Source organism: Tarenaya hassleriana, unplaced genomic scaffold, assembly GCF_000463585.1.
Source record: "Tarenaya hassleriana unplaced genomic scaffold, ASM46358v1 Cleome9, whole genome shotgun sequence".
Lineage (NCBI taxonomy): Eukaryota > Viridiplantae > Streptophyta > Magnoliopsida > Brassicales > Cleomaceae > Tarenaya > Tarenaya hassleriana.
Window position 1 is genome coordinate 3515681 of NW_010971389.1, and position 25409 is coordinate 3541089.

At 41.2% G+C, this 25409-nt stretch overlaps 7 protein-coding genes, 1 long non-coding RNA gene and 1 other non-coding gene across 18 annotated transcripts; 7 read left to right on the forward strand and 2 right to left on the reverse strand.

Annotated features, from left to right (window-relative positions):
* The first annotated feature begins 430 nt into the window (after positions 1-430).
* On the forward strand, positions 431-504 carry TRNAN-GUU. The gene has a single exon. It is a non-coding gene; the product is annotated as a tRNA-Asn (tRNA).
* An 821-nt stretch (positions 505-1325) lies between these two features.
* On the forward strand, positions 1326-3490 carry LOC104804232 (transcription factor HBI1-like). Its single transcript, XM_010528456.2, has 6 exons — positions 1326-1850; positions 2067-2279; positions 2386-2520; positions 2603-2674; positions 2756-2908; positions 3045-3490. Exons 1-6 carry the CDS (start codon positions 1461-1463, stop codon positions 3120-3122), a joined length of 1041 nt encoding a protein of 346 aa, XP_010526758.1. The 5' UTR covers positions 1326-1460; the 3' UTR covers positions 3123-3490.
* Positions 3491-3834: 344 nt separating this feature from the next.
* On the forward strand, positions 3835-5978 carry LOC104804235 (anaphase-promoting complex subunit 10-like). 3 transcript variants are annotated; one of them, XM_010528460.1, is made up of 7 exons: positions 3835-4069; positions 4157-4217; positions 4334-4426; positions 4522-4592; positions 5109-5213; positions 5312-5402; positions 5892-5978. In XM_010528460.1, the coding sequence occupies exons 1-6, from the start codon at positions 3891-3893 to the stop codon at positions 5379-5381; spliced, it is 579 nt and encodes a 192-aa protein (XP_010526762.1). In that variant the 5' UTR covers positions 3835-3890; the 3' UTR covers positions 5382-5402; positions 5892-5978. The 3 variants fall into 3 exon arrangements, with proteins under 3 accessions (XP_010526762.1, XP_010526761.1, XP_010526763.1); XM_010528459.1 differs by lacking the exon at positions 5892-5978 and having other exon boundaries at positions 5312-5531; XM_010528461.1 differs by lacking the exon at positions 5892-5978 and having other exon boundaries at positions 5144-5213; positions 5312-5330.
* Positions 5490-7893, reverse strand: LOC104804234 (tubby-like F-box protein 2). Of its 2 annotated transcripts, XM_010528458.2 has the most exons (6): positions 7596-7893; positions 7436-7478; positions 6826-7206; positions 6614-6701; positions 6400-6529; positions 5490-6307 (listed from the first exon to the last, which is right to left on the reverse strand). In XM_010528458.2, the coding sequence occupies exons 3-6, from the start codon at positions 7153-7155 to the stop codon at positions 5746-5748; spliced, it is 1110 nt and encodes a 369-aa protein (XP_010526760.1). In that variant the 5' UTR covers positions 7156-7206; positions 7436-7478; positions 7596-7893; the 3' UTR covers positions 5490-5745. The 2 variants fall into 2 exon arrangements, with proteins under 2 accessions (XP_010526760.1, XP_010526759.1); XM_010528457.2 differs by lacking the exon at positions 7436-7478.
* Positions 6030-7011, forward strand: LOC104804233. Its single transcript, XR_770322.1, has 3 exons — positions 6030-6116; positions 6530-6638; positions 6921-7011. It is a non-coding gene; the product is annotated as an uncharacterized LOC104804233 (long non-coding RNA).
* Positions 7894-8086: 193 nt separating the features above from the next.
* On the reverse strand, positions 8087-11414 carry LOC104804237 (syntaxin-112-like). Its single transcript, XM_010528462.2, is given in 7 exon segments — positions 8087-9096; positions 9678-9839; positions 9938-10007; positions 10132-10226; positions 10499-10558; positions 10966-11037; positions 11131-11414. Coding segments are annotated over 7 exon segments (1521 nt in total). The 5' UTR covers positions 11251-11414; the 3' UTR covers positions 8087-8154.
* A 638-nt stretch (positions 11415-12052) lies between these two features.
* On the forward strand, positions 12053-15133 carry LOC104804239 (soluble inorganic pyrophosphatase 2). 3 transcript variants are annotated; one of them, XM_010528465.2, is made up of 10 exons: positions 12057-12159; positions 12897-13016; positions 13207-13363; positions 13533-13561; positions 13662-13727; positions 13991-14098; positions 14205-14270; positions 14416-14536; positions 14682-14763; positions 14868-15131. In XM_010528465.2, exons 2-10 carry the CDS (start codon positions 12912-12914, stop codon positions 14908-14910), a joined length of 777 nt encoding a protein of 258 aa, XP_010526767.1. In that variant the 5' UTR covers positions 12057-12159; positions 12897-12911; the 3' UTR covers positions 14911-15131. The 3 variants fall into 3 exon arrangements, with proteins under 3 accessions (XP_010526768.1, XP_010526767.1, XP_010526769.1); XM_010528466.1 differs by lacking the exon at positions 12897-13016 and having other exon boundaries at positions 12053-12159; positions 14868-15133; XM_010528467.1 differs by lacking the exons at positions 12057-12159; positions 12897-13016 and adding an exon at positions 12294-12345 and having other exon boundaries at positions 14868-15133.
* On the forward strand, positions 14956-21618 carry LOC104804238 (trichohyalin). Of its 4 annotated transcripts, none has more exons than XM_019201363.1 (8): positions 14956-15045; positions 16291-16773; positions 17028-19993; positions 20091-20161; positions 20246-20311; positions 20410-20499; positions 20603-20779; positions 21350-21618. In XM_019201363.1, exons 2-8 carry the CDS (start codon positions 16355-16357, stop codon positions 21383-21385), a joined length of 3825 nt encoding a protein of 1274 aa, XP_019056908.1. In that variant the 5' UTR covers positions 14956-15045; positions 16291-16354; the 3' UTR covers positions 21386-21618. The 4 variants fall into 4 exon arrangements, 3 of the variants coding, with proteins under 3 accessions (XP_019056908.1, XP_019056909.1, XP_019056910.1); XM_019201364.1 differs by lacking the exon at positions 14956-15045 and adding an exon at positions 15755-15844; XM_019201365.1 differs by lacking the exon at positions 14956-15045 and having other exon boundaries at positions 16681-16773; positions 16928-19993.
* Positions 21619-21811: 193 nt separating this feature from the next.
* Positions 21812-25356, forward strand: LOC104804240 (long chain base biosynthesis protein 1-like). Of its 2 annotated transcripts, none has more exons than XM_010528468.1 (13): positions 21812-21997; positions 22258-22504; positions 22605-22699; positions 22944-23035; positions 23117-23210; positions 23283-23355; positions 23455-23587; positions 23676-23850; positions 23970-24110; positions 24226-24321; positions 24444-24585; positions 24691-24818; positions 24897-25356. In XM_010528468.1, exons 2-13 carry the CDS (start codon positions 22399-22401, stop codon positions 25065-25067), a joined length of 1446 nt encoding a protein of 481 aa, XP_010526770.1. In that variant the 5' UTR covers positions 21812-21997; positions 22258-22398; the 3' UTR covers positions 25068-25356. The 2 variants fall into 2 exon arrangements, with proteins under 2 accessions (XP_010526770.1, XP_010526771.1); XM_010528469.1 differs by having other exon boundaries at positions 21812-21952.
* The last annotated feature ends 53 nt before the right edge of the window (positions 25357-25409 follow it).

Sequence of the window (25409 nt, forward strand, 5' to 3'; positions counted from 1 at the left end):
GTCTCGATCAGTTTGGATAAAGGAAGCTAACAAATTATTAAAAAAGATTAGAGTTGGTAATAAAAGCTTATATCGAAGCAGCAGCAGCAGCACGCTTGGAGACAGAACCATATGATATGAGTGGGTGTAACACTTTTGATCAAAAGCCACGGTCTCCTACCTTCCCATCACTTATCTTCAAACCCATCGTTCTCCATATTTTATTAATTTTCCATCTCTACTTTTAATATTATTGTTGGCATTGTCATCTCCTGTTTTTTCGTGGCCCTTGATCTAGGATTTCGTAAATGCATGCAATATATATATATATATATATAATTACATGAGATAAGAATAATGGGAGAAAAATAAAGGGTTGGTGGGATTTGTTTCTATGCATGGAAATTATGTTTCAATGATGGTAATACTGTATAAAAATTTAATTGTTGGAGCTGGAGTAGCTCAGTTGGTTAGAGCGTGTGGCTGTTAACCACAAGGTCGGAGGTTCAAACCCTCCCTCTAGCGTTCCCATTTTGTCATCCAATTTTTCGGAATATTTTTTTTGTGTGTGGTTCTTACCTTGTTATAGTTTCAAAATATGAAGTAATTAAAACATTTTTATATCCGATATTTGATGAAATCTTAAGGGATATATTTTTATGGATAAGTTTCACCACCTTTCGCCACAAGGTCCATGACTGAAAACATTTCCATGTTAAAAGTACAACCATATTTCACACTTCTCCATTAGATTTTTCTTTTTCTCTTCTGATGCCTAATGGTGTATCACCATGACCATCAGACCACCCAAAAACAAAAAACATTGGAGAGATTTGTCTATGCACTATAATCATCATCAGATTTCTCAATATTCAAAACAAAATTGTTTTCCAAACCAAAACCCATGAATATGAGATTGAATTTCGAATGTTTATTCGGAAGATTTTAAAATTTGGAGCAACCCCTATCCACTCCTAACCAAATGCACACAACCCTCCTTTTTTTTTCTGTTCATAAGGACACACCCACATGGTAGGTTATGTCACATGGACCCCACCCTTTAAAAAAAAAATCAGATCAGTCCCCTCTCTGCTTCGACACCGAATCTCCACTTCCGTTTATCTCTGAATACAAATTGTATAAAAAATGATTTCATGTTTCTGCATAATAGATATATGATAAATAATCACAGGATTTGATAAGTTATTTCAATGTCAAAGGAATGAGAATATGGGAGACGACCACTTGGATTAGATTTGTTTATGGATACTTTAATAAAAAAAAAATACAAACATATATATATATATGTGTGTGTGTGTGTGTGTCTACGTACGTTGCTTTTCTATTTAAAGCTAAGGAAGAATGATACCAGTGGATCAGCCTCTCACTTCTTCCATCTTCTGCAAGCCCTCTAATTACTATATATTACATAGCTCTCTCTCTCTCTCTCTCTCTCTGGTGCTTGTACTCTCACTGCAACAATGTTGGGAGGTCTTGTCTCTCCAGAAAGCTTGTCCTTGACGAGCGCCATGGACATGTCTGTACTCGAAAGGTTCAGATGGCTGCAGCAGCAACAGCAAGTGTTGTCTCAGAACAGAGACAGTAATAACAATACTCCACCTGAACTTCTTCAGATGCTTCAGCCCCCTGCGTCTTCCAATGGAAGAGAGCTCAGTTATGTCGGAAACATCGATGTTCTCAGCCATTTTCCAATGGTCGGATCCGATTTCGAATCGAATGACAACAGGGATTTTGTTCTTCTCCCGCACCATTCCGTTGATGGCTGCATTTCGAGGACTAGTAGCTGCCAAATAGAACCCCGGGCGACAGAAGGACAAATCGCAACGGCTCTGAACAAGAGGAAATCAGAGGTTTGTAGCTCGCAAAAGATCAAATCTTGGGAACATAGATGCGTTGATTGAACTTTCTTGGATTCTGGGTTTGATCTTTATCCTCTTTTCTTGGAGAAAGTCCGAGGTTTGTAGCTCTGAAAGATCGAATTTTGGGAACACAGATACGTTGATTGAGCTTTCTTTGGATTCTGGGTTTTGATCTTTATCCGCTTCCTGTGTGTTTCCTTTGTTCAGCTTAAGACAGGAGAAGAACACACAGACAAGAAGATCAAAATGGAGGCGGAAACAGAACCAATCAAGAAAGGAAAATCCAACATTAGCAACGCAGAAACATCGTCAGACACTTCTAAGGAAACTTCCAAAGCTTCAGAGGTCAGAAAACCAGATTACATCCACGTGAGGGCTCGACGTGGCCAAGCCACTGACAGACACAGCTTAGCAGAAAGGGTAAAACTGCTTCAGCCGTTAAAAGAATCCACAAGTTCTTTCTTGCGCCACAAGAAATAAGAATTTCTAGGGTTTTCTTAATCATGATTCTCCATGGAATTTGCAGGTGAGAAGGGAAAAGATCAGCCATAAGATGAAATGCCTGCAGGATCTCGTTCCCGGTTGCGACAAGGCCACTGGCAAAGCCGGTATGCTTGATGAGATCATCAACTATGTTCAGTCTCTCCAAAGACAGGTCGAGGTAACACAGACGAGTCCGCATGGTCTTGTTCTCATTGTACTGTTCTGTCATATGTCTCTAAACTCTTCAAGAGTTCGTGCAGTTCTTGTCGATGAAACTCGCTGTACTGAACCCAGAACAAGAATTCGATATCGTTGAGTCATCTGCGAAACAGGTAACATCCATCACTGACACACTCCTGAAATTTCAGATTCATCATCTGATGTTTGTTGTGTTTATATATACAAAATTACAGTTTCAACAAGCTTACTTCACAAATCTTCCCACAATCTGGAAGCCGTCATCATCAGTAGTAACGGATCAGGGTCTTGCTTCATTTCCATTAAACCATCAAGGATCTCTAGATTTCTCCCTCACAACTCCGAACCAAGCACCATCTCTCAACGCTGTAAACCCTCTCAGACACATCTCTGAAACACATATATATATATATAAAATTCATGTTCCATCCTTCCTTCCTCTCCAAGTAACCTAGTTTTGCTTCCTCTGTAACATCTCTGTGTTTTTTCTTTTTTTTTTTGCAGAAACCTCGGACATTGTCGAGATGGGAAACTTGTTCACTGAGCCTCCACAACGCATCTGGCCTCGGTTTCCAGTACTGAGAACCATCGAACACGTTATTTGCCATTATCATACCAATCAATCAATCGATTCCATTACATATTCATCAAAGCAACAGGTTCACGATCGGTTCTTGGTGAAAATCCAGAAAAATACGTTTAGGGTCAAGGATTGGAACCAATCCAGTGGGCTCACATATACAAGATCAACTTGCAAAATCCCATGTTCTTGATACCCCATTGTTTAATGGATGTATCCATCATTAAGGAATTGAGAGAGAGAGATTTTCAGTGTAGTATACATCAATGTAAAAGCAGCTTTCATTCTGTCAAGTGGGTCTATACGTTTTTTTTTTTTTTATATCCCAATTTGTCCCACCAATAATATTATCTCTAAGCTGTTTGATTTTGTCAACATCCACCCAATAAATTCCATTACTCAAATAATTTGACAATGAATTGATTTATTTATTTATAGTGTATATATATAGTGCATTTGTATGGTGAACGAGTACAACCATATGGATGAATCTTATGTTATTTTTATATGGTTAGGTGTTTGATTATCAAACTAGAATATGTGTGATAGTATGCTTTCCAAGTGTTGACGGGCTTAGATTGCGGCTTTCCAAGTGTTTGATGCTCTCAAACTTGAAAATGAAACTGCGTGCCGTTCAAGGAGTTCAACAACGGCACGGCTTTCTGACTTTTTAGAGCCAACCCTCTGAACGAATTCGAAAAAACCCTCGAGGTTTTTAGGGGAAAAGCGGTGAGACCTCTCTCGGCGAAAGTTTCGGGAGAGAGAGAGAAATGGCGACGGAGTCATCGGAATCGGAGGAAGAAGGGAAGATCAGAGGAGGGAACGATAAGCTGATTGTGGACGACGATCTCCGAGAGATGGGGAAGAACGCTGCTTGGAGCGTCAGCTCTTGCAAGCCCGGCAATGGCGTCTCCGCTCTTCGCGACGACAATCTCGAGACCTACTGGCAGTTAAGAAATCTGAACAGCCCCCGTTTGTCTCTCTTCTTCGGTTCGGTGTCTTTAGTTTTAGCTGATCATGCCATCTGGATTTGCAGATCAGACGGATTGCTGCCTCATCTGGTTAACATTCAGTTCCAGAAGAAAGTGAAATTGCGGGTACCTTATGACCCCATTTTCCGGGAAATTTCCGATTTTTCCTTCGTTTTGGATTGTCAATTTGTCATTCTGTTACATAACATTGATTTCGTAATTTTCTTTGATGGTGTTGAAAGTTAGTGATTCTGTACGTTGATCTTAAGCTTGACGAGAGCTATACTCCCAGTAAAATATCTATTCGAGCCGGTGATGGCTTCCACAACTTGAAGGTGGTTTTCTCTTCGAAGTGAGGTTTTGTCTTCTGGTTATAACTCGTGATGGGTTGACATGTTTTTTTTTTTTGGATTGGCTTCGATTTGTACAGGTGATTAAGAATGTGGAGCTTGTAAAGCCAACTGGATGGGTTTACATATCCTTGTCTGGAGCGGATCCACGGTATATAATGCAAAAAAGTTCTTTTTCAATCGAATTGTGCTCTTGTGGATTCATTATTAGATATCAATTTCTATTGTTGTTTGGAAGTTCATTGGTCGTGCTGCTGATAAGATGATCAGAGTATTTGCTACAATTCAAGTGATGTAATGAGCTTTAGGGTCCATATGTATGAATACAACTTTCCATGGATTTTGAAGTTTACTTCCTGAAAACTCGACTTGCAAGATGGCCTGGAGCTTCTCGTAAGATTTGCTAGAGTTGTCTCTGTACTGGGGTATGCTAGAATTGTCACTGTGGCACTGGTACCCATGGGTAATACCCATTTCAGAGCCGTTTATCCGAACCCGAATCCGTCTTTTCGGGTTTTCTACCTATTTATACCCGATTCTCATTGCAAAGCAAGTGCCCGAAATTCGGATATTCTTGCTCACCCTAGTTCATGCAAGTCGACGTTTTTAGTGGTTACTAAGCATGAAAGCCACGAGTTTAGCCAATGTCTTCGTTCACACTTCACAGGGAAACTTTTGTTAATACGTTCATGTTGCAAATAGCTGCTTTATCAAATCACCTCAATGGGAGAGATTCTCACATCCGTCAGATCAAAGTTTACGGCCCTAGACTGTGAGTATCCATCTCTCCATCTTTGTCCTAAACTATGCGCACACTTTGGTTTGATCCTATGATTGCCTTTTCATGAATTTTGATATTTGAAACTGCAGGAATCCAATTCCGAATCAACAGTTTCAGTTTACTTCAATGGAATTTATCACTTATTCAACCGTGAGATGAGTAATCTGAGCAAGAGAGCAGGTAAATTTTTTTAGTTAAATTTGGTTTTGAAGCTAGAAATGTCATGGTGTTGTGCTACCACATCTACTGAAGTGTGCAAACAACATGTAAAGGCATTTGCTTATATACATGAGATATACAACATGGTAACTTGCTTGTTCTTATCCATTATAATTTTGTCAAAACGAAGCAAAGGACATAAATAAGATCAGGATTTTGTAACTGTGAGAGCCAGGTTAATGAAGAGTCAATTAGCTACAGCAATTTACATAGAATTTGGCAAGGCTAGATATCAACACTTTGAAAATCAGAAAAGCCTTCAAATGATGCATCAATGGATCTCATCTGAAGGGTAAGTGGTAACTTACCCTTCACACGCCGGTTTGGTATCAAAGCTGCTGATGCATATAGCAAAGGCTTGAAAAGCCGTAAGAGGGTATCCATAATCCATGGTGAAAATGTCCTTTCCGATCTTGCCAAACTGTAAGATCACCCTCTCATGTTCTTCAGGAGGCATATCCAAAGATGGGTTGATATCTGCCACAAGCTGGAAATTCTTAACCGAAGCAACAGTCACTCTCCCCTTGAAGTTGAGGCACCAACACTGCAATTGCTCGTTCCATCTTGGCGATTTGTTTTTGAGAACCAGTTTCTGGTCGAGCAAGCTTTGAGAAATATTGGGGGGTGGCGAAGAAGAAGAGACTTGGTCTTCTTCAGCAAGGATAGAAGAGAGGGGTATAGATTCCATGACACAATGCATTCTCCTTGGCCCCCTTGTCCGGATAACATTGAGATCATAGGTTATGGTTCCTATAATATAGTTATGTACATTCAACTTGGGGTGAAGCCTTCGGCCCGGGTTAGTCCTAGGTTGGACTTGTATTTGGCCATCATACATGGTGAACTTGGTTCCTAGAAAACCAGACCTGACCACACAATATAACTTAGTCTGTTAGAGCACGGTCCTTACGATAACTGGACAGACAAGGGTTCGTGTCCGTTCAGGATGATTACTTGCCTTAGTTTACCAATATATGTGGAGTTGGTCCGTGAAAAATTCTTTGCAGAAAGGGAGATTACAAAATCCGTAGAGGTCACCCTTCTAACCCTTCTTGCTGCTAACAACAGTTTGTCATTCTCATTCTCAGCTGAAAAATAAGCAAGCATCAAATTCTAACATTCAAATCTGGAATTCATCCGCTACTTGGGATCGAGGAAGAAGAACCACTTACAAGGCATGAAACTGGAGTAGAGAAGGTATGTAGAAGTTGCTCTGTCTCTCTTAATAAAGCACTGAATGGGACTGTCTCTAGGTCCTGGCTGCTCAAAATCCAAACTAGATTTCAAATCTAAGCAGAAGTAGCCAGAGAGAGAGAGAGAGAGAGAGAGAGAGAGAGAGAGAGGGGGTAAGGCTAGGAGGAAACCAGTCTCTTTCTCTTCTTACCTGTTTCAAGGAGATTGGGAAAGTGAGCCTTCCACATTTCTCGGGGATTCTGACAATCTGCTTGGTGATATCTCTCCATGATTTACAAATGGAAGCGCAAGAGACCACGGCTGCTCGAGCAGGCCAAGAGATCTCACTCTCTTCCACCCTCCGGATTATGTCAGAGAGCAGTTCCGGTGGCAGATAGGCCCAAGGGCTTTGCGGGATGGTTCTAGGTGGCGGCTCAGTTTGGTCAGGAGCGATGTGGGACTTAGCTCGGCTACGCCTCGAGATGCTTCCAGTTCTATCCCTCGTCTCCTTCAGCTCTCGAAGGATGCTTTTCAATGACATCTCCTTTCAGCATATCAGTCACTTTTTTCTTTTCATCCGATTCTCTGTCACCTACAATCACATCTTTCATGAAATCTAAAGCTTGGTACTTCCACCACTAAAATGTGTGGGCAAATTTTCAGACAGAAATTCAAAATATCCCCATTTGCCAGTGTTATGTTAAATTGATCATGACGAAGTGTGAAGTACTACTATGACGTATACACAGAAGCTGAGAAATTAAATGAAGAACTCGAATGATGGAAGAAAAATCAATTGTTCTTAGGTTCCCAGGACTCACATTCTTACAAGCCTTCGTAGAATCTCCTCGAATCGAACCAAATCTAATGTTTGATATTTGACAGACACGCAGCAGATCCACAAAAATACCCAGAATAACGATTTCTCCGCGATGTGAATGATAATGGGGGAAACGAAAGAGGAGAAAATAAAAAACCAACCTCGATGAGACGGATCCAGAGGACAAAAATATGAGCCTCGTCTCGAAATGCAGGTCTCTCTCGATCAAAGACGAAGAATAAGATCGGAAGCAGAATCTTCACCGGATCCGAGGAGCCGAATCCGAGAGAAACAAACCAGGAGCTTGAACAAAAACAGAGCCGATCACGCCGTTTTCTCTCCGACGCCTCCTCGCTGCTCGTCTCCGGGAAAACGGACGGATTCACCGGAGGGAGACTTCGCCTAAATCCGCCGCCGACTCCTCTGTTCACCGGAGCAAAGGAGTGATCGGCCAACGAATCTATGCGCCTTTTTAAATAAACGGATCCGAAGTTTCCGCTTTGTCGTTTAGTTTTCAATGACACGTCATCAATGGGGAGAAGAAAAAAACAAAAAAAAAAACGACGGGTCGTCGGGTCCCGTATAATAAATTTTATTTAAATCAAAACGTTAAAATTAATGATTTTTATAATTGTTTTTAATAACTAATAACCGACATTAACGAATCCGTAATGGACCAAAGATTTAATTAACGAATTTGTTGCCATGGATGATGAAGAATCAACGAGAAGAAACCGCCAAAATGACGCAGACAAGAAGAATGATGGATCCAACGATCCGAATCCATAAGAACCTCTTCTTCGTCTTCTTCATCTTCCTCATCTGGTTCGAGTAAAACAGGCTGTTTCTCCCGCCACTCACGAAGCTTGATCCATTAACAACATTAGCTTCAATATCATCAATTTTGTCTCCTTGAATCTCCACGAGAACAGCCATGTCGAGGAACACTTGATGGAGCCTGTTCAAACTCTTCCTTATGTCGTCCACCGCCTCGTGTCTCTCTTTCGTCTTCAGATCCATTTCCGGGTTCACTTCAAATTTCCTCACCGACCCAGATCCTGATATCATCTTCTCTATGTCCTCGTTGCTTGGTTCTTCACCCGTCGCGAGAAAGTAATCTCTTTTGAGATCTTCTCTGTAATCTGCAAAGATTCTCTCTCTCAGACGACGAAAATCGTTCATGGTGTCTCTGAGTTTGGCTCTGAGTCCGTTGGTAATGGAAGTTCGTGTCCGATCAACACAAGACCCTTCCATGAAAGCTTCCGACGCTTGTCTTTCTCCGATGTTGACTTTCTCGAGCGTCTCGAGTCGTGTTTTCATGGACTTGGCCTTACACGAGATCGCGACCATGTCAGATTCCATTCTGTCTCTCAACCCACGAAGGATTTTGGTGTCGTGAGTGGTTTTGGCCTCCTCGTCGAGGTTTTGAAGATCCAACAAGAGATGAATGATCTCTTCCATTAGGGCTTTGACGGATTCCACTTCTTGGAAGAATCCCGAAAGATTCTGTTCATCATCAGGGCTGAAACTGAATTTGACCTTCTCGATGTCGGGTTCTTCCTCGCGCTCCATATCTTTCCTCGCCTGTTTCTTCAATTCCACATAACTTAAGAACGATTTTGTCATGAGATCGTTCATCTTAGCAGCGAAATCTGCAAAAACCTAGTATGAAAATCGGAACAGAAGCAGCACAGGAAATACAAACGAAGGGAGGGCAAAAGATCGAACACAGTTCTTTTCGCAGGAGGGAACTTTACAGTTCTCCGGAAAAAGAACTGACAGAAAAACTGAATTCACTGCGAAGTTAGAGACGAAAGCAAATCAGCAATGGAGAACGCCAGAAACCCTAAAAAGAGCAACATCTGGCGAAGGAATTAACCTTGAACTTTCTTGCCGCACAAGAAACCTCTCTCTCTCTCTCTCTCTCTCTGTGATCTTGTAAAGAACGATCAAAGGGTCGCAGAAAGATGAGGAAGGGGTTAGGGAAGTTTTTTCTCAAATTCCCAGCTCTTTATCACAAACTAGCCGTTGTTTTAAAGAAATGCGGCTCATAAACGGCGTCGTTTCAAAACAGCGTTTTAAAATTCCAGGACTCAGCAACGCAGAGAACGGTGTCGTTTTGGGCTGAGACTCTTTCTCATGCTCGCATTTAGAATAAAGCCCTGATTTTTATTGAAGTCATCTGTCTGTTGCGTTTACAACATGTACATCTTTCTGCTCTGTGTGTGATGAAGAAGAGAAACTTTGGTCTGTCTGTATATGGGAAGTTCCTTCTTCAGGGATTATTATAATGCTTCAAGGGGTTCTTCCTGTTTCTCGGCATTCTCTGCCTCGAGCTTCCTTATAGAACTTGAACTTATCTTATTCCCACTCGATCCTTCCGACACCAAGTCCACGACCTCAATCTGCCCAAGCATAAGATCGGTTCGAATGGAAAACTGGGTTAAGATTACGAAGAACTTATACGAACAGGCTGACAGATTTAACAAAAAAAAGGACGAACCTTTAGTTGCGAAAGCCCTCTTTCTGCTCTCTTCCTGTTAACTGACAGGCCGCCTGGTAGTGTCTCCTTGCTGCCGAAGCATAAGAAGATGAATATATGAAGAAGACAAGGGCAGTGATACATTACCAAACCCGAAGATGTGGAAGAAGACCGTGTTTTACAAATGGAGCGGAGGTGGGCAGAGGAGGAAGAACCTGACAACAATGGCCTCCAGGTTTTCATCGACGATCGATGGGCCATATGGATCAGTAATGGGTTCTGCCTGTACAACCAGCTGGGGCTTGATAGACTGCACAAGAGCACATAGAAATGAAGATGGAAAACCCTAAATCGGATTCAGAAAACTTCATCTTCCCCCCGCCTTCACTTAAGAGAAAGGTCCCCCTTTACATCACATATCATGAAAGAGCTTTCAAATACCCCCTTTCGTTCAACTAAAACTTTCAGTTTGAATCAATATAGCCCATCCTCATATCAAGCAAATGAAGATACCTAAAACCGGTAAAAGAAGAAACCCGTGAACGGATGAACGTGACAAAAACAGCACATTCGGGCAACTACCTTGATATAATTCTCCACGTTATGCATCCTTTTTTCAATAGGCTGTATCAGTTCAGAGAACTGCAGGCAAAAAGGGGTAAAAAATGAGGAGAAAATACCATCTACATGGGCTAAACAAAGTAAGCATTTTCTAAGTGCAGAACCAAAACATAGGGGGCAAGGAAACAACTAAAAAGCAGAATTTTCAGCTTCAAATCACATATAGATTAGACACAGAAATCTAAAAGTCTTTCTCCTCTTAATCCAATCGAGAAATGAACACTAATGTTCTGAAATCGCAGAACTAAAGGAATCAATCGATAGACAAATTGTGTTCTTTTTATACAAACAGAACACTCTCAAATGAACCAAGATTTGCCAAGTTTCCAGTTTTGGGTGGGTATTAATGCTAAACTAAAATGGTGTAATTACTAATTACTCATAAAAGGGGAAATCCACAGAGATTTAGAACGTAATCACTCACTTACCTGTTTGTTCGTCAACATCGGACCATCACATACGCCGACAACAATCCGATCCCTCGCCAGCTCCGCAGCTGCCTGAATTTTTTACCTTCCCATGAACACTCTTGAAGTCTACGTCTAATTTCAGAAAAAGACCCAGAAACAGAAAACGATGCGAAAGTCCATTACCTTGAGGAACAGCCGATGCCCATCGTGCAACCTATCGAACGTGCCGCCGAGAACGACCGCGCCGTACGAATTCGGCGGAGATATCGCCGAAGCCACCGTCGGATCTTCCACCACCACCATTAGCGGAGTTCAAAGAGAAATCAGAGACTCTTGGTCTTAGAAATCGAGAATTATGGTTCTGATATCGCTCTCCAGCTCGTACCGGTAGATGAAGAACACGGCGAGTGGTTGTGGAAGATACACTGGACTTAGACCGCTTTGAATGGGCCGGGTCTTAGTGGGCCCCGGTTGGACTTCACGAATAACCCATAGAACCAAATCTGCAACTATTTCAAGCCGATTAACTTGTAAATAGTGTACATTACAAACATTTTTTAAGATATTTTATAAATTAATTTTTTGTTTTCCCATAACTTATATAAAGTTTTTCTTATATTTAAATTGAAATGATTGAAATTTTACATTGATCTTTTAAAAAATATTTAGAGTTTTTTTATAATTTTTTTGAAATTTCAAAATTTATCTAGAATAACGTATACTTGGTATTTTTTTAATGGATATTTGGAATTTACAAAAGTTTAGGGGGTGGTGTTTAGATTGTTTCCCATGAATAAAATACCTATAAAGAGAAATGCATGATTAAATTTGATACGCCTCCAAATTCGGGTATGGGTTGGGCCTAATTTCAAAGCACACGTGTCTGACAGTGATTCGTTTTCGTTTAAAAAGACCTAATTAAAAAATCAAAGCCCAAAGAGTTAGAAGAAACTACAGCCGTCGGATCAGTTTCCTTTCGAATTCAACGTACCAGATTCATCGTAGACCCCACGTTGAACGAACAGCAACCAGAGAAAAAAGTGACGTTAGCGTCTTCCAACGTCCATTAAGAATCTCCAGAAGACACACACACATGGATAGTGTAACTGCTAAGCTTTTGCGCGTATAAAAGCAGAGCAGCACCATTTACGCTGCGGAAAATTTGTCGGTTTCCGCGATTAGAGGTTTCGGAGTTTTCGCGTAATTGCTTCGGTAAGATCATCTTCTCTCGCTTTTTTTGTTTGTTTGATCTTTTCTACGAAATCGGTCGAGATACTCGCTTGATTCTTCTCTAGGTTGGCGATGTTAGGTTTTAGATTCTTTTTGTTTAATCTGGTGTGTTTCAGAGATCGCCTTACGGGTTTTGTTTACAAAACTGCCAGTGGTTTGCATGTTTTGGTCAGTTTCCTTCCGTGTTTCTCCGTTTTGAGCTCAGGCGAATGTGGATTCATATTCTCGTATTATCTATCCGTTCTTTTTATTTTCCGTGAATCTGCTTAGTCTGTTGGTTTCAGGGGATGCTTTATGGGCTTTGTTTATTTTAGACGAAGAGTCGGTGATCTGCATGATTTGATCGGTTTCTTTTCATGTTTGTCCGTCACCAAAACAAAATGTATTTATCCTTGTTCTTCCCCTGCATCTTCTAGAACAGTTAGTCGATGCCCACTTTTTGTTTGGATTATTGATGTTTGAGTTTCGATCCTGTTCATTTTCTCTGATGGGTAGTTTCTTGAAGAATTAGAGCAGCTTGTTCACTTGCATGTTTCGTTTCCGTATATCAGAGTCAATGGCCATTTTCGTTCTTGGAATAGTTTTTGAAGGAAAGGTGATTGTTATAGCCTCATTGAATGTGATTTTCTATAATATGTTTAGTCTGATTAGATGTAAATAGATGGTATGGAGTGCGTAAGTGAATGTTGTAGATTGTTTTTCGTGCGTGCTTTTCACAGGTCTAGGAAGACAACATGATCGAATTTGATACAGGGTGTCGATTTTATGAGCTAAGAGCAATTTCGTCTCTTATTCTGCCGAAACACTGGAGGGTTTTACGGTTTTCATACCAATTACCTGTACTTTTTCTCTGCTCTAATTGTTGGTATATGAGCTTCTTTCCTGGAAAAGGATGCGGTCAATTCTTAGATTACAATGTGATCGAACATTGTTCTCTGCTTTATCTACATCTGGGCAAATGCAGAGTCGTGTTCTGAGCTTAGACTTTAGCATGACATTAGCTTGTGGTTATGCTTGCTTTTGTTTTAGGTTCCGTGCACTGCTGATATGGCTGACAACATTGAACGAAGCACTCGGACCCCCATTTTCCCTCTCAGAAACTCCAAAGTTGTCCTAAATGAGAGAATTCTTTCATCCATGTCGCACAGATCAGTTGCTGCTCATCCTTGGCATGACTTAGAGATTGGTACTGTAACCTTGTGCTAGATGTAGTTGGCTTTTTACCAAGGATGTTTTAGTGCATGTATTCTTGTCTTTATACCTAAATCGACATTTGCAATGACTCATAATGCTGTTGAGCGTTTTCTTGAATGCCTGAAAAAACTAATGTTGATGTTGATGTTCGAATCATTCAGGACCAGAGGCACCAGCTGTTTTCAACTGCGTAAGCTTTTCCCATTGATTGTGCATATGAAAATAGTTAGATCCTTTGACGTTGTAGGAATTAGAGAACTTATGCGCTCTGTTGTTTGCTCGTCTGGAAGGTTGTTGAGATTAGCAAAGGTGGGAAGGTAAAGTATGAGCTGGACAAGAACTCTGGCCTTATTAAGGTAATTGTGTCTAAATGCATTTTGCCTGATTGAGTGTGGGATTCTGTTGTCTGATAATGCTGTTTCTTATCATTTGGTTTAATCAAGTGTGATAATGGAGGCATAATGAAGAACATATTTGCAGTTTCTTCATATCTTGAATTTCTTTTTCCTAGCTGGAATGATTACAAATCAGAATAAATGTTTTACTACTGAAGAAATCTTTTGATCATGTTACGAAATGTGCAGCAACAGATCTAAACATTGAATATATCATTTTCTAGGTTGACCGTGTTCTGTACTCGTCAATTGTGTACCCTCACAATTATGGTTTCATTCCTCGAACCATTTGTGAAGATAGTGACCCAATGGATGTCCTGATACTGATGCAGGTACTTTCTTGTCTCGTGACCGGGTTTATGTGATTCTGCAGAATCAGTATTCAAGTAGTCACAGTTGATCATGAAACTGTTTTCTAATTGATTTTCTCTTGTGCAGGAGCCTGTGTTGTCCGGTTCTTTCCTCCGTGCCCGTGCCATAGGTTTAATGCCCATGATTGATCAGGTATACCTACACCACTTTCTCCGTTGATTATCAGATTTCTCTCTTGCTGCATCTTTGTAAGAAGAACAAGAACCTCGGCATGAGAAATTGTTCTAGCAAGAATTACACAGTCCTTGGAATTTGAAACTGAGAAAGTCTCTTGCAGGGTGAGAAGGATGACAAGATCATTGCTGTGTGTGCTGATGATCCCGAGTTCCGTCACTACAAGGACATCAAAGAGCTTCCTCCTCATCGTCTAGCTGAAATCCGACGTTTCTTTGAGGACTGTAACCACCAAACACCCTTTTTTCTTCTTTCCACAACCAGTTCTAGTCCATCTTTTTTAATAAACCACCTTCTTGTTGGATAAATAGATCAAAGAACAATCAGCTTTCTGGTTTTGCTTTAATACCCGGCAATCATAAATTACAGATAAGAAGAACGAGAACAAGAAAGTGGATGTGGAAGGCTTCCTGCCATCTGAAGCCGCCATAGAGGCCATCAAGCACTCCATGTAAGTCTCATTTTACAATATTTTTTCCTTTACATTTCTAAAAATGTTCTAAGACATGGAGATCATAGAGCCGGAATTATTTCTCTTGTTTCGAAACATGAAAGGGATCTGTACGCTGCATACATCGTCGAGGGCCTGAGACGTTGATGCACTCCTTGCAAGAAGTCTTACCACAACTCATCAGGGCTTTTGCTTTGTTACACTTTTTGTGGTACATATCCTTCAAAACCATCTTTGAAGAGCCTCTGTATAAGAAGCATCATCAGTAACATTTGTCTTCTGGTTAGTTTTCCTTTAGAATCTCATCAGGAACTTCATTGAATTGAAGCCTTTAAAGACATGAATACCAAACCTTTACTATTCTTCTTCATGTTGTGTGTGCACTTAAATGGGTCTTGTGTGTGGGGGCATATGTACAAATATGGTTATATAGTTGCAAACATTGAACAAAAATCAAAGCCTTATTGTGCTTAGGACATGAACTGGTTGGGCCCAATATAACATGGATATGTATGTATGTATGCATGTATGTATGTATGCATGTATGTATGTATGCATGCATGTATGTATGATAATAGATTATGGACGAAAGTTGACAAAGTGGGTGTGCTGTCAATTCTGGTCGGAATATGCTGTCAGATTCCATTGCGAGGAAAATAAGACACTCATTATTACTCTGAATTCATTTAGTCAGTACTTCTGTTCTTTTTGTTTCTTCTCCGCATATTTTATTTTCAATTTTTTTTTAAAATTTTAGAAATTAATATTTATTTAGTTTTATATCAAAATTTTAGTTTAATTCTGATTTTATTTAAATTTCTATTAACAAAAATATTTTTCAGATTATTTGTATTCTGATTTGTGTTTAATTAATTTAATTTAATTTTTGTGTGTATATAATTGAATTTTAGATTAAATTCGGTTTAACGACTATGCGTTGGAATTTTATGTTTAATTAAGGAGACTGTCTGAAATAAAAGGCATCATATTTGTGAATTGATAATAATACAATGAAATGACTTCGGCGAATTGGATGTGGGGTGACGAGTTGGTATCAGTCACCATGATGATGGTGTGACAGGTTCGTTTTTATTTTCACACGTGTGAAATGTGCTAATCTATTCAAAATTCCTCACTGATTGGAAATCCGGATTCTTCACGAATCTTCAATTTGAGTAATTGTTTCTATAATAAAATTTAGTTACTTGTAGATATTTAAATGATCCGTTCCAAAGAAATTTATTGAAAATATTTTTGACAAGTATTCAAGGTTTAATAAATGCATATATTTATTATTTGAAAAAAAAGGGAATCTTCACATTTCTGCACTTTGTCATCCACTTTTAAATTTATTGAAAATATGTTTGTCTTATAATTTTTTAATTGTATTTTGTACGGACGCTTAAATTGGCACGTAGTATACGAATGATTTTGGACAATTAAAGCTAATGAGCAAATGAAGCATTTCTCCTTTTGATCTTCGTTTGTTCTTCTTCTCCCCCATCTCACTTCTGCTTCACACTCTAGCGCGAGAGTAGAGAGCCGGAGTGAGCTTGAAGAAGGTTGCGAAACCCTAGAATCGGTGATTTTCATGGAGAATCTCTCTCATTCTCGGCATCCAAACAGGCCCGTACCCTCGCTCTCGAAGAAGGCCTGCAATGGTGGCAGCGGCCTCGGTTCCGGTCCCAGCAAGGCGGCGGCAACCACCAAGTACAACGAGTTTTCCGGCGGTCCGCCGAGGTTCGGAGCCCCGACGCAGTCTCCTTGTCTCGAGGACTACTGCGAGGTTTTCGGTGGCGTCATTGCCTCACGCGCCGCCGTCTCCTCGATTCCGATGCTCGATCTTCCACTCGTCGATGACAGAGATGTATACTTCGACGTCCGGAGCCCGGGTTTTGACTACCGCGAGGTTTTCGGAGGGTTCGATGACTTCGATTTCGCGCCGTCGTATGAGGAACTGTTGATGGATCGGTCTGAGGTTGGTGAAGATGATTCCTCCGACGAAGCTTGGTAATCCCCATTGTCCTCGTTTTCTTCATCGTTTAGAATATAGATGGCAAAATTCCAAGAAAGTTAAATTCGTGAACATATAGTTTCACTGTTCATATGTTCTACGAGAGTTTCCCCTATTCTTTTGGCTGAACCCATCACCCCATCATCTTAGTGAGGTGGGGCAGATGCATTGCAGGAGGGAAAAATGGGAACTTTTGAGAAGATTGTCTCGAACTTTTTAAGGTTGAGCTTGGCAGAATCTTCTTGTGCAGGACTCCTGCAGAAATGGAATCTCTATCGGGAGAGACAGAACATGCAGGCAAAAGCCCTTGCTTTACCAATGGGAGAGATTCATATGAGTCAATCGATGGCAGCACCACCGAGTTCAACATCTCTTACAATGTAACCGGACAGATAAGCTACTCAAATATGTTCAGTGGGGTGACACATGTAGCAGGTTTAGGTTCTGTTCCTGGTTACACCTTTGCAATTGATGAAATGGAATATGCCGGTGAAACAACAAAGCTCAAGAAGAAATCCCAGTCCTTCTTGGTCCGTGGAGATACTAGTGGGTATCCATTTGGAAATGAAGGGAGGAACCAAAAACACTACGGCAGAGCTGTATCTTTTCCTAGTGAGCCGTTTGTTACTGTTTCTGATATTGATTTGAAGACTAAACCATCTGAAGTACCGCCGCCTTCAAGACCACCTCCTCTGTTAAAGAGGGATTCTAGTAGTTCAGCTTCTAACTGTAGAACAACTGTGTCTGGAGGTTCAGCGGACTGTAATTCTCCATCATTCTTTGATGCGGAAGCTGATACAAGTTCTGCTGCTGTGAGGGAAGTAATGGAAAAAGCTAAGGCAACAGTAAAAAGTGCAGAGGAAGTTTTGGAAGGGAAGAAGGATGGGGCACGAATAACCGTGAAGCCAAGCCCAGCAAATGAAAGAATGACTGAGGAAGGGAAATTGAGTGTCGATAACATGAACTTGCCAGTTGATTGGCCTGAAGTTGAGAAAAATAATAACGTGTCTAAAAAGTCCTCAGAGGATAAGCATGGAAGGAAATCTCTACCAATGCAAGGGTCTGCCAGATTTGATGGAAATGATGAATGGAAAGAGGCTACACAATTTTTTGAACTTGTGAGAACAGAAGAACCGAGAAATGCTGATGAGAGTAGTAGTGGCAACGATGTTTTTTTGCATCGTAATGCAGAGTTTCCTGAGCAGAATCAAACGCGGGCAACTAAGAGTGATGTGGAGAAACTAAAAGAAAGGAGAGCAGTAGGAGACATGGGGAAACACGAAGTCGAGAAGTTGTTAAAGAACTATGGAACAACAGAAGTAGCATTTGACCGTGAGAGTCATGAGAAGATGAGGCTCCCAGAAAAGGTTCTTCAAGAGGGGATGGAGGAGAAATTAAGAAATGTTGTGATGCATGCTGAGGCAGAAAACAAGTTACCTGACCATGGTGGGTCAGAGAAACACGAAAATCTTTTAAAATTTGATCGAGAAGGAAACAGGCTCTTGGTTGATAAACATGCAGAGCAGAAGAAAGAATTGCATTATGAAGAGATTAATAACCACATAGAAAAGGAACAGGAATATGTGTTTGAGTGGGAACATAGTGCGAGAAAGCTCAGGGAGGCTCTTGGTCTAGCAGATAATGAAAGCATGGTAGAGATGTCCCTGGAACCAAATGAAGATCGTAAGAAATCGAGAATGGCTGATGGGATGGATGTGAATGAGAAGAAGCTGAAGAAGGCCTTGGAGGAGCAGATAGAAGATGAAAATCGGATGAAGGAAGCTCGAGAAAAGGAAGAGAACGAGAGGAGAGTGAGTGAGGCTCTTGAGAAAGCAGAAAATGAGAAAAGAGTGAAGGCAGCTTTGGAGCAAGAAAAGAAGGAAAGAACACTAAGGGAGGAGCAGCAGTCAAAAGACGCTTTTGAAAAGGAAGAGAAGAACCGTAGAATGAAAGAAGCTCATGAGAAGGCAGAGCAGGAGACGAAACTTAAACTAGCTTGTGAAGAGGAAGAACATAAAGGGAAAGTAAGAGAGGCTCATGAGAAGGTAGAGCTGGAGAGGAGGCAGAAAGAAGCTCTTGAACAGGAACAGACGGAAAGACATTTAAAGGAGGTTCAGGAGAGAGAAGAGAATGAGAGGAGAGCGAAGGAGGCTCTTGAGAAAGCAGAGAGAGAAAAGAGGTTGAAACAGGAGCGAGAAGAGAATGACAAGAAGCTGGAAGAAGCTATGGAACTGGAAGAAAAAGAAAGAAATCTGAGAGAAGCTAGTGAAGGGGCAGAGAATGATGAGAGATTGAAAGAGGCTCATGAACAAGAAGAGATGGCAAGGAGACAGATGGATGCCAAGGAAAGAGAAGAAAGTGAAAACGACGAGAAACAAGATGATTGCAGGGGACAAGAAGATAAGGCAAGACTGGAAGAGGTTACCGAGAAAGCTTCTGGAAAAGAATTTTTGAGAGGGAGCCTCGGAGAAACTAAGCGAGAGGATGAGGGAGGAGACAGCCATGAAACACTGTATGAGGTACCTGCAGAAGAAGATGACCCAGGGCAGAAAGAGATCAGAGACAGGCCTGATGAAACTTGTTCATGGAAAGATTTTGAGAACAAGCTGAAAGATGCTAGTCAAGAAGAGGGCTTGGAAGAAAATGATGGAGAGAAAACATCACAAAAAGCTGCAGCTGAAGAGGAGAGAGTAAAAAATGTGGCTGTTGATGGAGTTGATTGTGACCAAAGAGATATGGAGGAAAGCAGGTTCACATCAAACCCAGGAAATAATGAAAGCAAGCTTGATCATCAACAAGAAGAACAAGGAAGTAGCTATCATACCCTAGCTGGTCTAAATCAAGACGTAAATCCAGAAAAACCTTTGCCCTCTCGAGTCATCAAGGACTTTGTCGATACTACAAGAAAAGAGGCAGTCCAAAACAATGCAAGTCAGTCTACAAGAAACAATAGCCGAAATCTCGATGAAGTATTCGCTCAACAACGCAAGAAAGAAGCCGAGAGAATAAAGCGAGAAAGAGAGCTTCAAATGGAGCAACTGAGAAAAACAGAAGAAGAGCGGGAAAGAGAGAGGGAAAAGGACGGAATGGCCTTTGATCACAGAGCATTGACTGATGCCCGCGAAAGGTTGGAGAAGGCATGTGTCGAGGCCAGAGAGAAGTCATTGCCCCCCGTTGGTGCTGCTTCAAGATATCAAAACCCTTCTGCATGTGCCGGTACATAAAGCTATGAAACTGAGCTGTTTCTTTTTTCGTTTGGTAAATCTCTCTCCTTTCTTCCTTCTGCTTATATATCAGTTTGTCACATATGAAGGTACTGTTGGTGAATCACCTCGAAGATATGTATCGAGGCTGGAAAGGCACCGCCGAACAGCCGAGCGCGTGGTCTGCTTATTATTTCCCTAGATTGTTTAGTGCTTTATATTTTTATACACAGGAAATATATCTAAACAAATCTGATTCTTGCAGGCCAAAGCCTTGGAGGAGAAAAACATGCGTGATCTCGTTGCTCAGAGAGAGCAAGCAGAGAGAAATGTAATAAATACCCTTTTCACCTTGCTTCCGAACTAAAAGCTTCAAACTTTCTTTAAAGCATATTCATGTGTTTTTTTCTATTGTCCCCGTTGATGCAGAGGTTAGCAGAAACCCTAGACGCTGAAGTTAAGAGGTGGTCAAGTGGGAAAGAAGGGAACATACGTGCATTGCTCTCAACGTTACAATATGTATATATGCCTTACCGTTATATTATCATTCCCTCCATATTCAGGGCGGTGAAAATTGCAAGCTTTTCAACATGGGTTTCGTTTTTTTTGTTGGTAAAACCAGGTTCTTGGACACGAGAGTGGGTGGCAACCTATCCCCTTGACGGAAGTCATAACTTCAGCAGCTGTGAAGAAAGCTTACAGAAAGGCTACGCTTTGTGTTCATCCGGACAAATTACAACAACGGGGCGCCAACGTTCAGCAGAAGTATATATCCGAAAAGGTTTTCGATCTTCTCAAGGTAAATATCTCTATGAGTCCCGTATTCACTTTTATATTAGGAGTAGAAAGCTGGGTGTGGGTATATCCGCGGGTACTCGAAATTCGGGTACCTGTGGCCAGGGCAACTGCAAGGTCAAATGTGTGGCGTCGGGAACAGAGCCGAATTCCGGTTCCGTCCACCGATTATCCATACCGAGGGGGAGAGAGGGTGAGCTGGCAAGGGGCCGAGATGCAAAAAGAAGGCGGTGAGGACTGCGAGGGGCAAGGAGGAGGCGAGATAAGTTTCTGAGAGATTAGGGTTTCGCCTCAGTTTGTTTTCCTTTATTAAAAAAAAAAAAGAAGACGACGTCAGTGTGAGAGGTTGAGGAGGTGATTCCGCGATTCCGGTTCCAGTTCACGCTCTCGCTTCGGCCCCTTGCATTTGCCTGGTCAGCCGAATATCTTGCGGGTAACCCGAGCTCGTGCGGGTATCCGATCTTCATGAGGTCGAGACTGCCGACCTAAGAAAACCCGAATATCCGATAAGAATACGCCATTGGATATACGGCTATTGGAGTAAAGTGATAAGAGAACCGTTGTCCAATTTCAGGAGGCCTGGAACAGGTTCAGCTCGGGAGAACCGTAGCTTGGACTTGGAGTTCGACACTGCAAGCTCCGTTGAATCATTCTGATTTTTCTTCTCTATAATATGTACATATATTCTTTCAGTTTATTACTCTCGGTCTGGTCGTCACGCAAACCGTATTCTCGTTAATGTATATACACATTGCATTGCATATACGGATCTATCATGGGTATGTCTACATTGTATGACCATGTATATGACATCATGAATCCAACCAAAAATAATTAAAATCAGCATTTTTCTCATAAATCTATGAGGAAAGATGAAATAAAATTTTCCAAATTCAGAATAAAATATAAAACATAAAATAGTTGGGCCCGTACCATTAGAGTTACGGCCCATGGATCATGCTGACCAAACACACTTCTGCCCGCCACAATCCAACCTGTCTCGTCTCCTTTCGCCATCCTCTTTTTTTTTCCTTTTAAAAAAAATATCCGTAGTTCAATTTTTTTTCCTTCTCGCAATGCAAATTATCTTCAAATCGAAAACTACAGAAAAAAATAGTCGTCGATCGTTTCAGTCTCTGTTCGTTCCTCCTGCAACTCGCTGTGCGGGGGAATTCTTGTAAGCAACGTTCTCTTCTGCTTTGTTTCGCCCCTCAAATCTTGGGTAATCCGCTAATAGCAAATTCTTTTTTGGATTCGTGATCTGCTTGTTATCTCGGATGCTTAGATCTCTTGTTTGCGTAGTACCAATGAATTTTTTTCGTTGTTTCTCGTTTCGATTTCTCTACTTTTTTCTGTTGCTGCTAGTTTGTCGATTTCTTCGAGTTATTGGAATTTCTCTGGTTTCAGTGATCTGATGACGGATCTTCATTGATGGGTTTTTCTTACTGGACACGATACTGATAATTTCTCTGCATTTGGCAGAATTATGCGCCTATACTGATTTGAAGATTGGTAGTGCTTGGTTGGTGTTGGATTTGCCAGAGTTGCAAATTCGTCGCCTGGCTTGATTTTGTTGGGGAAATGTTCTAGTGGAAAGACGGAGCGTTGGCCGTGGTATCGGCAATGGCGTCAAATCTTGGTGACATGTTTAACTCCACAATAAGCTGGGTTACAATGGTTTTGGATGCTCCTTCAGCTAGAGCTGTTGTGTTCGGAGTGCCCATCGGAGGTGAATTTCTGGATATCAAAGGCCATTTCCTGATCGTTTCTGTTCTTGTTTTCAGCCATGGATTGACTGAAGGTTTTTACTGCATTGTGTTATTTCCCAGGGCACTTTTTTGTGGAAGGTTTATTGGGTGTTGTCATCGTCATCTTGCTCAGCCAAAAGAGTTACAAACCCCCCAAGCGGCCATTGACAGAGCAGGTTAAATTCTTTGGTGATTCATTTGACATCTGATTAGTTATGCATTTCCTGCTGCCCTTGGATCGTCGCTCTTTTGTTTTTTGATTTGATGGAGTTGACAGTAGACCATGAGGTTGTGATTCTTGTAGCATAAACTTCTTATACTGCTTTAGTTCCTACCGGAATAGAATCACCATCAGCCCACTATGATATGGTCGATGTTACACATTGGAGACCGAGTAAAATTTTCTATCATGTATTACAGGAAATAGATGAGTTATGCCAAGACTGGGTACCTGAACCTCTTATTCCTCCTTTTACCGAGGATATGAAGCATGACCCGCCAGTTCTCGAGAGGTGAAGTCAAATCTATGTAGGTCTTCTTCTTTATTTTCCTCCAGCTTTGCTCTTATTCTTGAAATTTTGCTGTGGATTCAGTGCTTCAGGACCTCATACAATGATTAATGGAAAAGATGTTGTGAACTTTGCTTCAGCAAATTATCTTGGACTTATAGGACACGAAAGGTTAATGGTAAGTCAAACTGCCTGTCTTATGTTTGTCTCTTCTGTACGAACAGTTTTGTTTTAAAGTACTCCATGTCAGGAATCATGTACTTCTGCCGTGGAAAAATATGGTGTCGGTTCCTGTGGCCCTCGTGGATTCTATGGCACCATTGGTAAGTTTCCAAGCATGGATTTTCTACTTAGGGGGTGGGTTTTTGGTCTTACAACTCGCTCAAAAGGGTTTCTTATTGTCCAATTCTCGTTTCAATTAGATGTCCACCTTGATTGCGAAACCAGAATAGCGAAATTCTTGGGTACTCCTGATTCAATCCTCTATTCTTATGGACTTTCCACGATGTTCAGTGCAATTCCCTGTTTCTGCAAAAAGGGTGACATCATCATTGCGTAAGTACCCGATTGCCTAACCATCGTGTGCAGATTAAAAACCATCTACTGGAATATAAGGGTTGATCTTGTTCTTGTTGCTTTATAGCGATGAGGGTGTTCACTGGGGAATACAAAACGGGCTTCAGCTTTCGAGAAGTACAATTGTATACTTCAAGCACAATGACATGGACTCCCTCCGTAGCACCCTCGAGAAAATCATGACTAAGAATAAGCGTGCTAAGAAACTGAGGCGTTACATCGTAGTTGAAGCTGTTTATCAGGTATCATAATCATTAAAAAGCCGATATTTTTCTTCCTTTGCTTGCAAATTCAACTCTTTCCTTGAATCATATGATGTTGATGATTCTTTTTATCGCATTCTTTGTGTAAAACCCTGCAGAACTCTGGTCAGATAGCTCCTCTGGATGAGATAGTAAAATTGAAAGAGAAGTACTTTTTTCGTCTTCTTTTGGATGAGAGCAACTCATTCGGTGTTCTCGGGCATTCTGGAAGAGGTCTTGCAGAGTTCCACGGTGTTCCTGTGCGTACGAACAATGCCCTTGTAGCGATTATCGTTTCTAAAATCCATGCTGATGATTTCTTCTGTTTTTTTTTTTTTTTTTTTTTTTTTTTTTTTTTTTTTTTTTTGCGGACAGATTGAGAAGATAGACCTTGTCACTGCTGCAATGGGTCATGCGTTAGCCGCTGAAGGTGGATTCTGCACGGGAAATGCTCGAGTAATCGATTACCAGGTATCTGGAATCACGTTAACAAAAGTAATCATGAACGAACAAAAGTACCCGAAAAAACTTCACTGCTTAAAATCCTTTTTGATTCTCACATTCCAATGCCTCTGTCTACACATTTGCGACAGAGACTCAGCAGTTCTGGGTATGTCTTCTCGGCTTCTTTACCGCCTTACCTTGCAAGTGCTGCTATTACCGCCATTGATATCATCGAAGAGAACCCTAATCTGTTACTTAAGCTGAAGCAAAACATCACAACCCTATGGAAAGGTGGTGTCTTTTGATCCGATATCAGATTATTCCGCAAGTGAGCGACTTTTCGTTGATTCCGTTTCTTTTTCTGAAAGTTTATCCCAAAACTTGTGGAACTGGCAGGATTGTCGGGCATTAAGGGCCTGTCATTATCGAGCAACCCGGAATCAGCTATTGTGTTCCTAAAGCTAGAGAAATCTACGGGTTCAGAGAAGGATGATTTGCTTGCACTCGAAGAAATATCGGGTCGTGTAAGTACCATTTTCCGGGGACTTGGTGCTGCATTTTTTGAGTTTCTGATTTCCTATGGGGATGATGCTCTTCCGCAGGTTCTGAAGGAAGATTCCGTGCTTATCGCAACAACGAAAAGATCGTTGCGTGATAAATGCAGGTTACCTGTTGGAATCAAACTGTTCGTATCGGCTGCTCATTCGGAATCCGATCTTCTCAAAGTTTGCGAGTCGTTGAAGAGATTGGCCGAAGAGATTCTGAAGGTCTGAAAGCTGAAAACCCAAATCTCTGGAGTTTCTCTGTGATGGCGGCATTTGGATTACGAGGGATATGTTGAAACACAAAGAGTTGGATTATATGGAAGATTCAGACAACATGGGTACTCAGATACAATGCCGGAAACTGTTCATAGCTGATTCTTGTACCGTTCTTTCTCCATTCATCAACTTGCTTATCTCATCTTCCCACTTCTTTTTTTCCGCCATTAATGGCGGGCCCTGCTTTGAGCTCCAAACCTCAGTGTACGATCAAAGCAATTTTGGCACCATGTTCCTTGCACCGCAAGATTCCTTTCTCAATAAACTCTTTTGAAAATAAAGAAAAAATACGTA

Coding starts and splice junctions, on each gene's coding strand:
- LOC104804234 (XM_010528457.2), bottom strand. CDS start 7,155: ATGTCATTGAAAAGCATCCTTCGAGAGCTGAAGGAGACGAGGGATAGA. Junction 6,702..6,825: donor TCCCAATCTCCTTGAAACAG/GTAAGAAGAGAA, acceptor GATTTTGAGCAG/CCAGGACCTAGAGACAGTCC. Junction 6,308..6,399: donor ACATATATTGGTAAACTAAG/GCAAGTAATCAT, acceptor TTGTGTGGTCAG/GTCTGGTTTTCTAGGAACCA.
- LOC104804240 (XM_010528468.1), top strand. CDS start 22,399: ATGGCGTCAAATCTTGGTGACATGTTTAACTCCACAATAAGCTGGGTT. Junction 23,211..23,282: donor TAGGACACGAAAGGTTAATG/GTAAGTCAAACT, acceptor ACTCCATGTCAG/GAATCATGTACTTCTGCCGT. Junction 24,586..24,690: donor CATCACAACCCTATGGAAAG/GTGGTGTCTTTT, acceptor TGGAACTGGCAG/GATTGTCGGGCATTAAGGGC.
- LOC104804232 (XM_010528456.2), top strand. CDS start 1,461: ATGTTGGGAGGTCTTGTCTCTCCAGAAAGCTTGTCCTTGACGAGCGCC. Junction 2,280..2,385: donor GACACAGCTTAGCAGAAAGG/GTAAAACTGCTT, acceptor TGGAATTTGCAG/GTGAGAAGGGAAAAGATCAG. Junction 2,521..2,602: donor CTCTCCAAAGACAGGTCGAG/GTAACACAGACG, acceptor GAGTTCGTGCAG/TTCTTGTCGATGAAACTCGC.
- LOC104804239 (XM_010528465.2), top strand. CDS start 12,912: ATGATCGAATTTGATACAGGGTGTCGATTTTATGAGCTAAGAGCAATT. Junction 13,364..13,532: donor TTGGCATGACTTAGAGATTG/GTACTGTAACCT, acceptor CGAATCATTCAG/GACCAGAGGCACCAGCTGTT. Junction 14,764..14,867: donor GAGGCCATCAAGCACTCCAT/GTAAGTCTCATT, acceptor GAAACATGAAAG/GGATCTGTACGCTGCATACA.
- LOC104804238 (XM_019201363.1), top strand. CDS start 16,355: ATGGAGAATCTCTCTCATTCTCGGCATCCAAACAGGCCCGTACCCTCG. Junction 20,500..20,602: donor TGCTCTCAACGTTACAATAT/GTATATATGCCT, acceptor TGGTAAAACCAG/GTTCTTGGACACGAGAGTGG. Junction 20,780..21,349: donor AGGTTTTCGATCTTCTCAAG/GTAAATATCTCT, acceptor GTCCAATTTCAG/GAGGCCTGGAACAGGTTCAG.
- LOC104804235 (XM_010528460.1), top strand. CDS start 3,891: ATGGCGACGGAGTCATCGGAATCGGAGGAAGAAGGGAAGATCAGAGGA. Junction 4,070..4,156: donor AATCTCGAGACCTACTGGCA/GTTAAGAAATCT, acceptor CTGGATTTGCAG/ATCAGACGGATTGCTGCCTC. Junction 4,593..5,108: donor TTGTCTGGAGCGGATCCACG/GTATATAATGCA, acceptor CACACTTCACAG/GGAAACTTTTGTTAATACGT.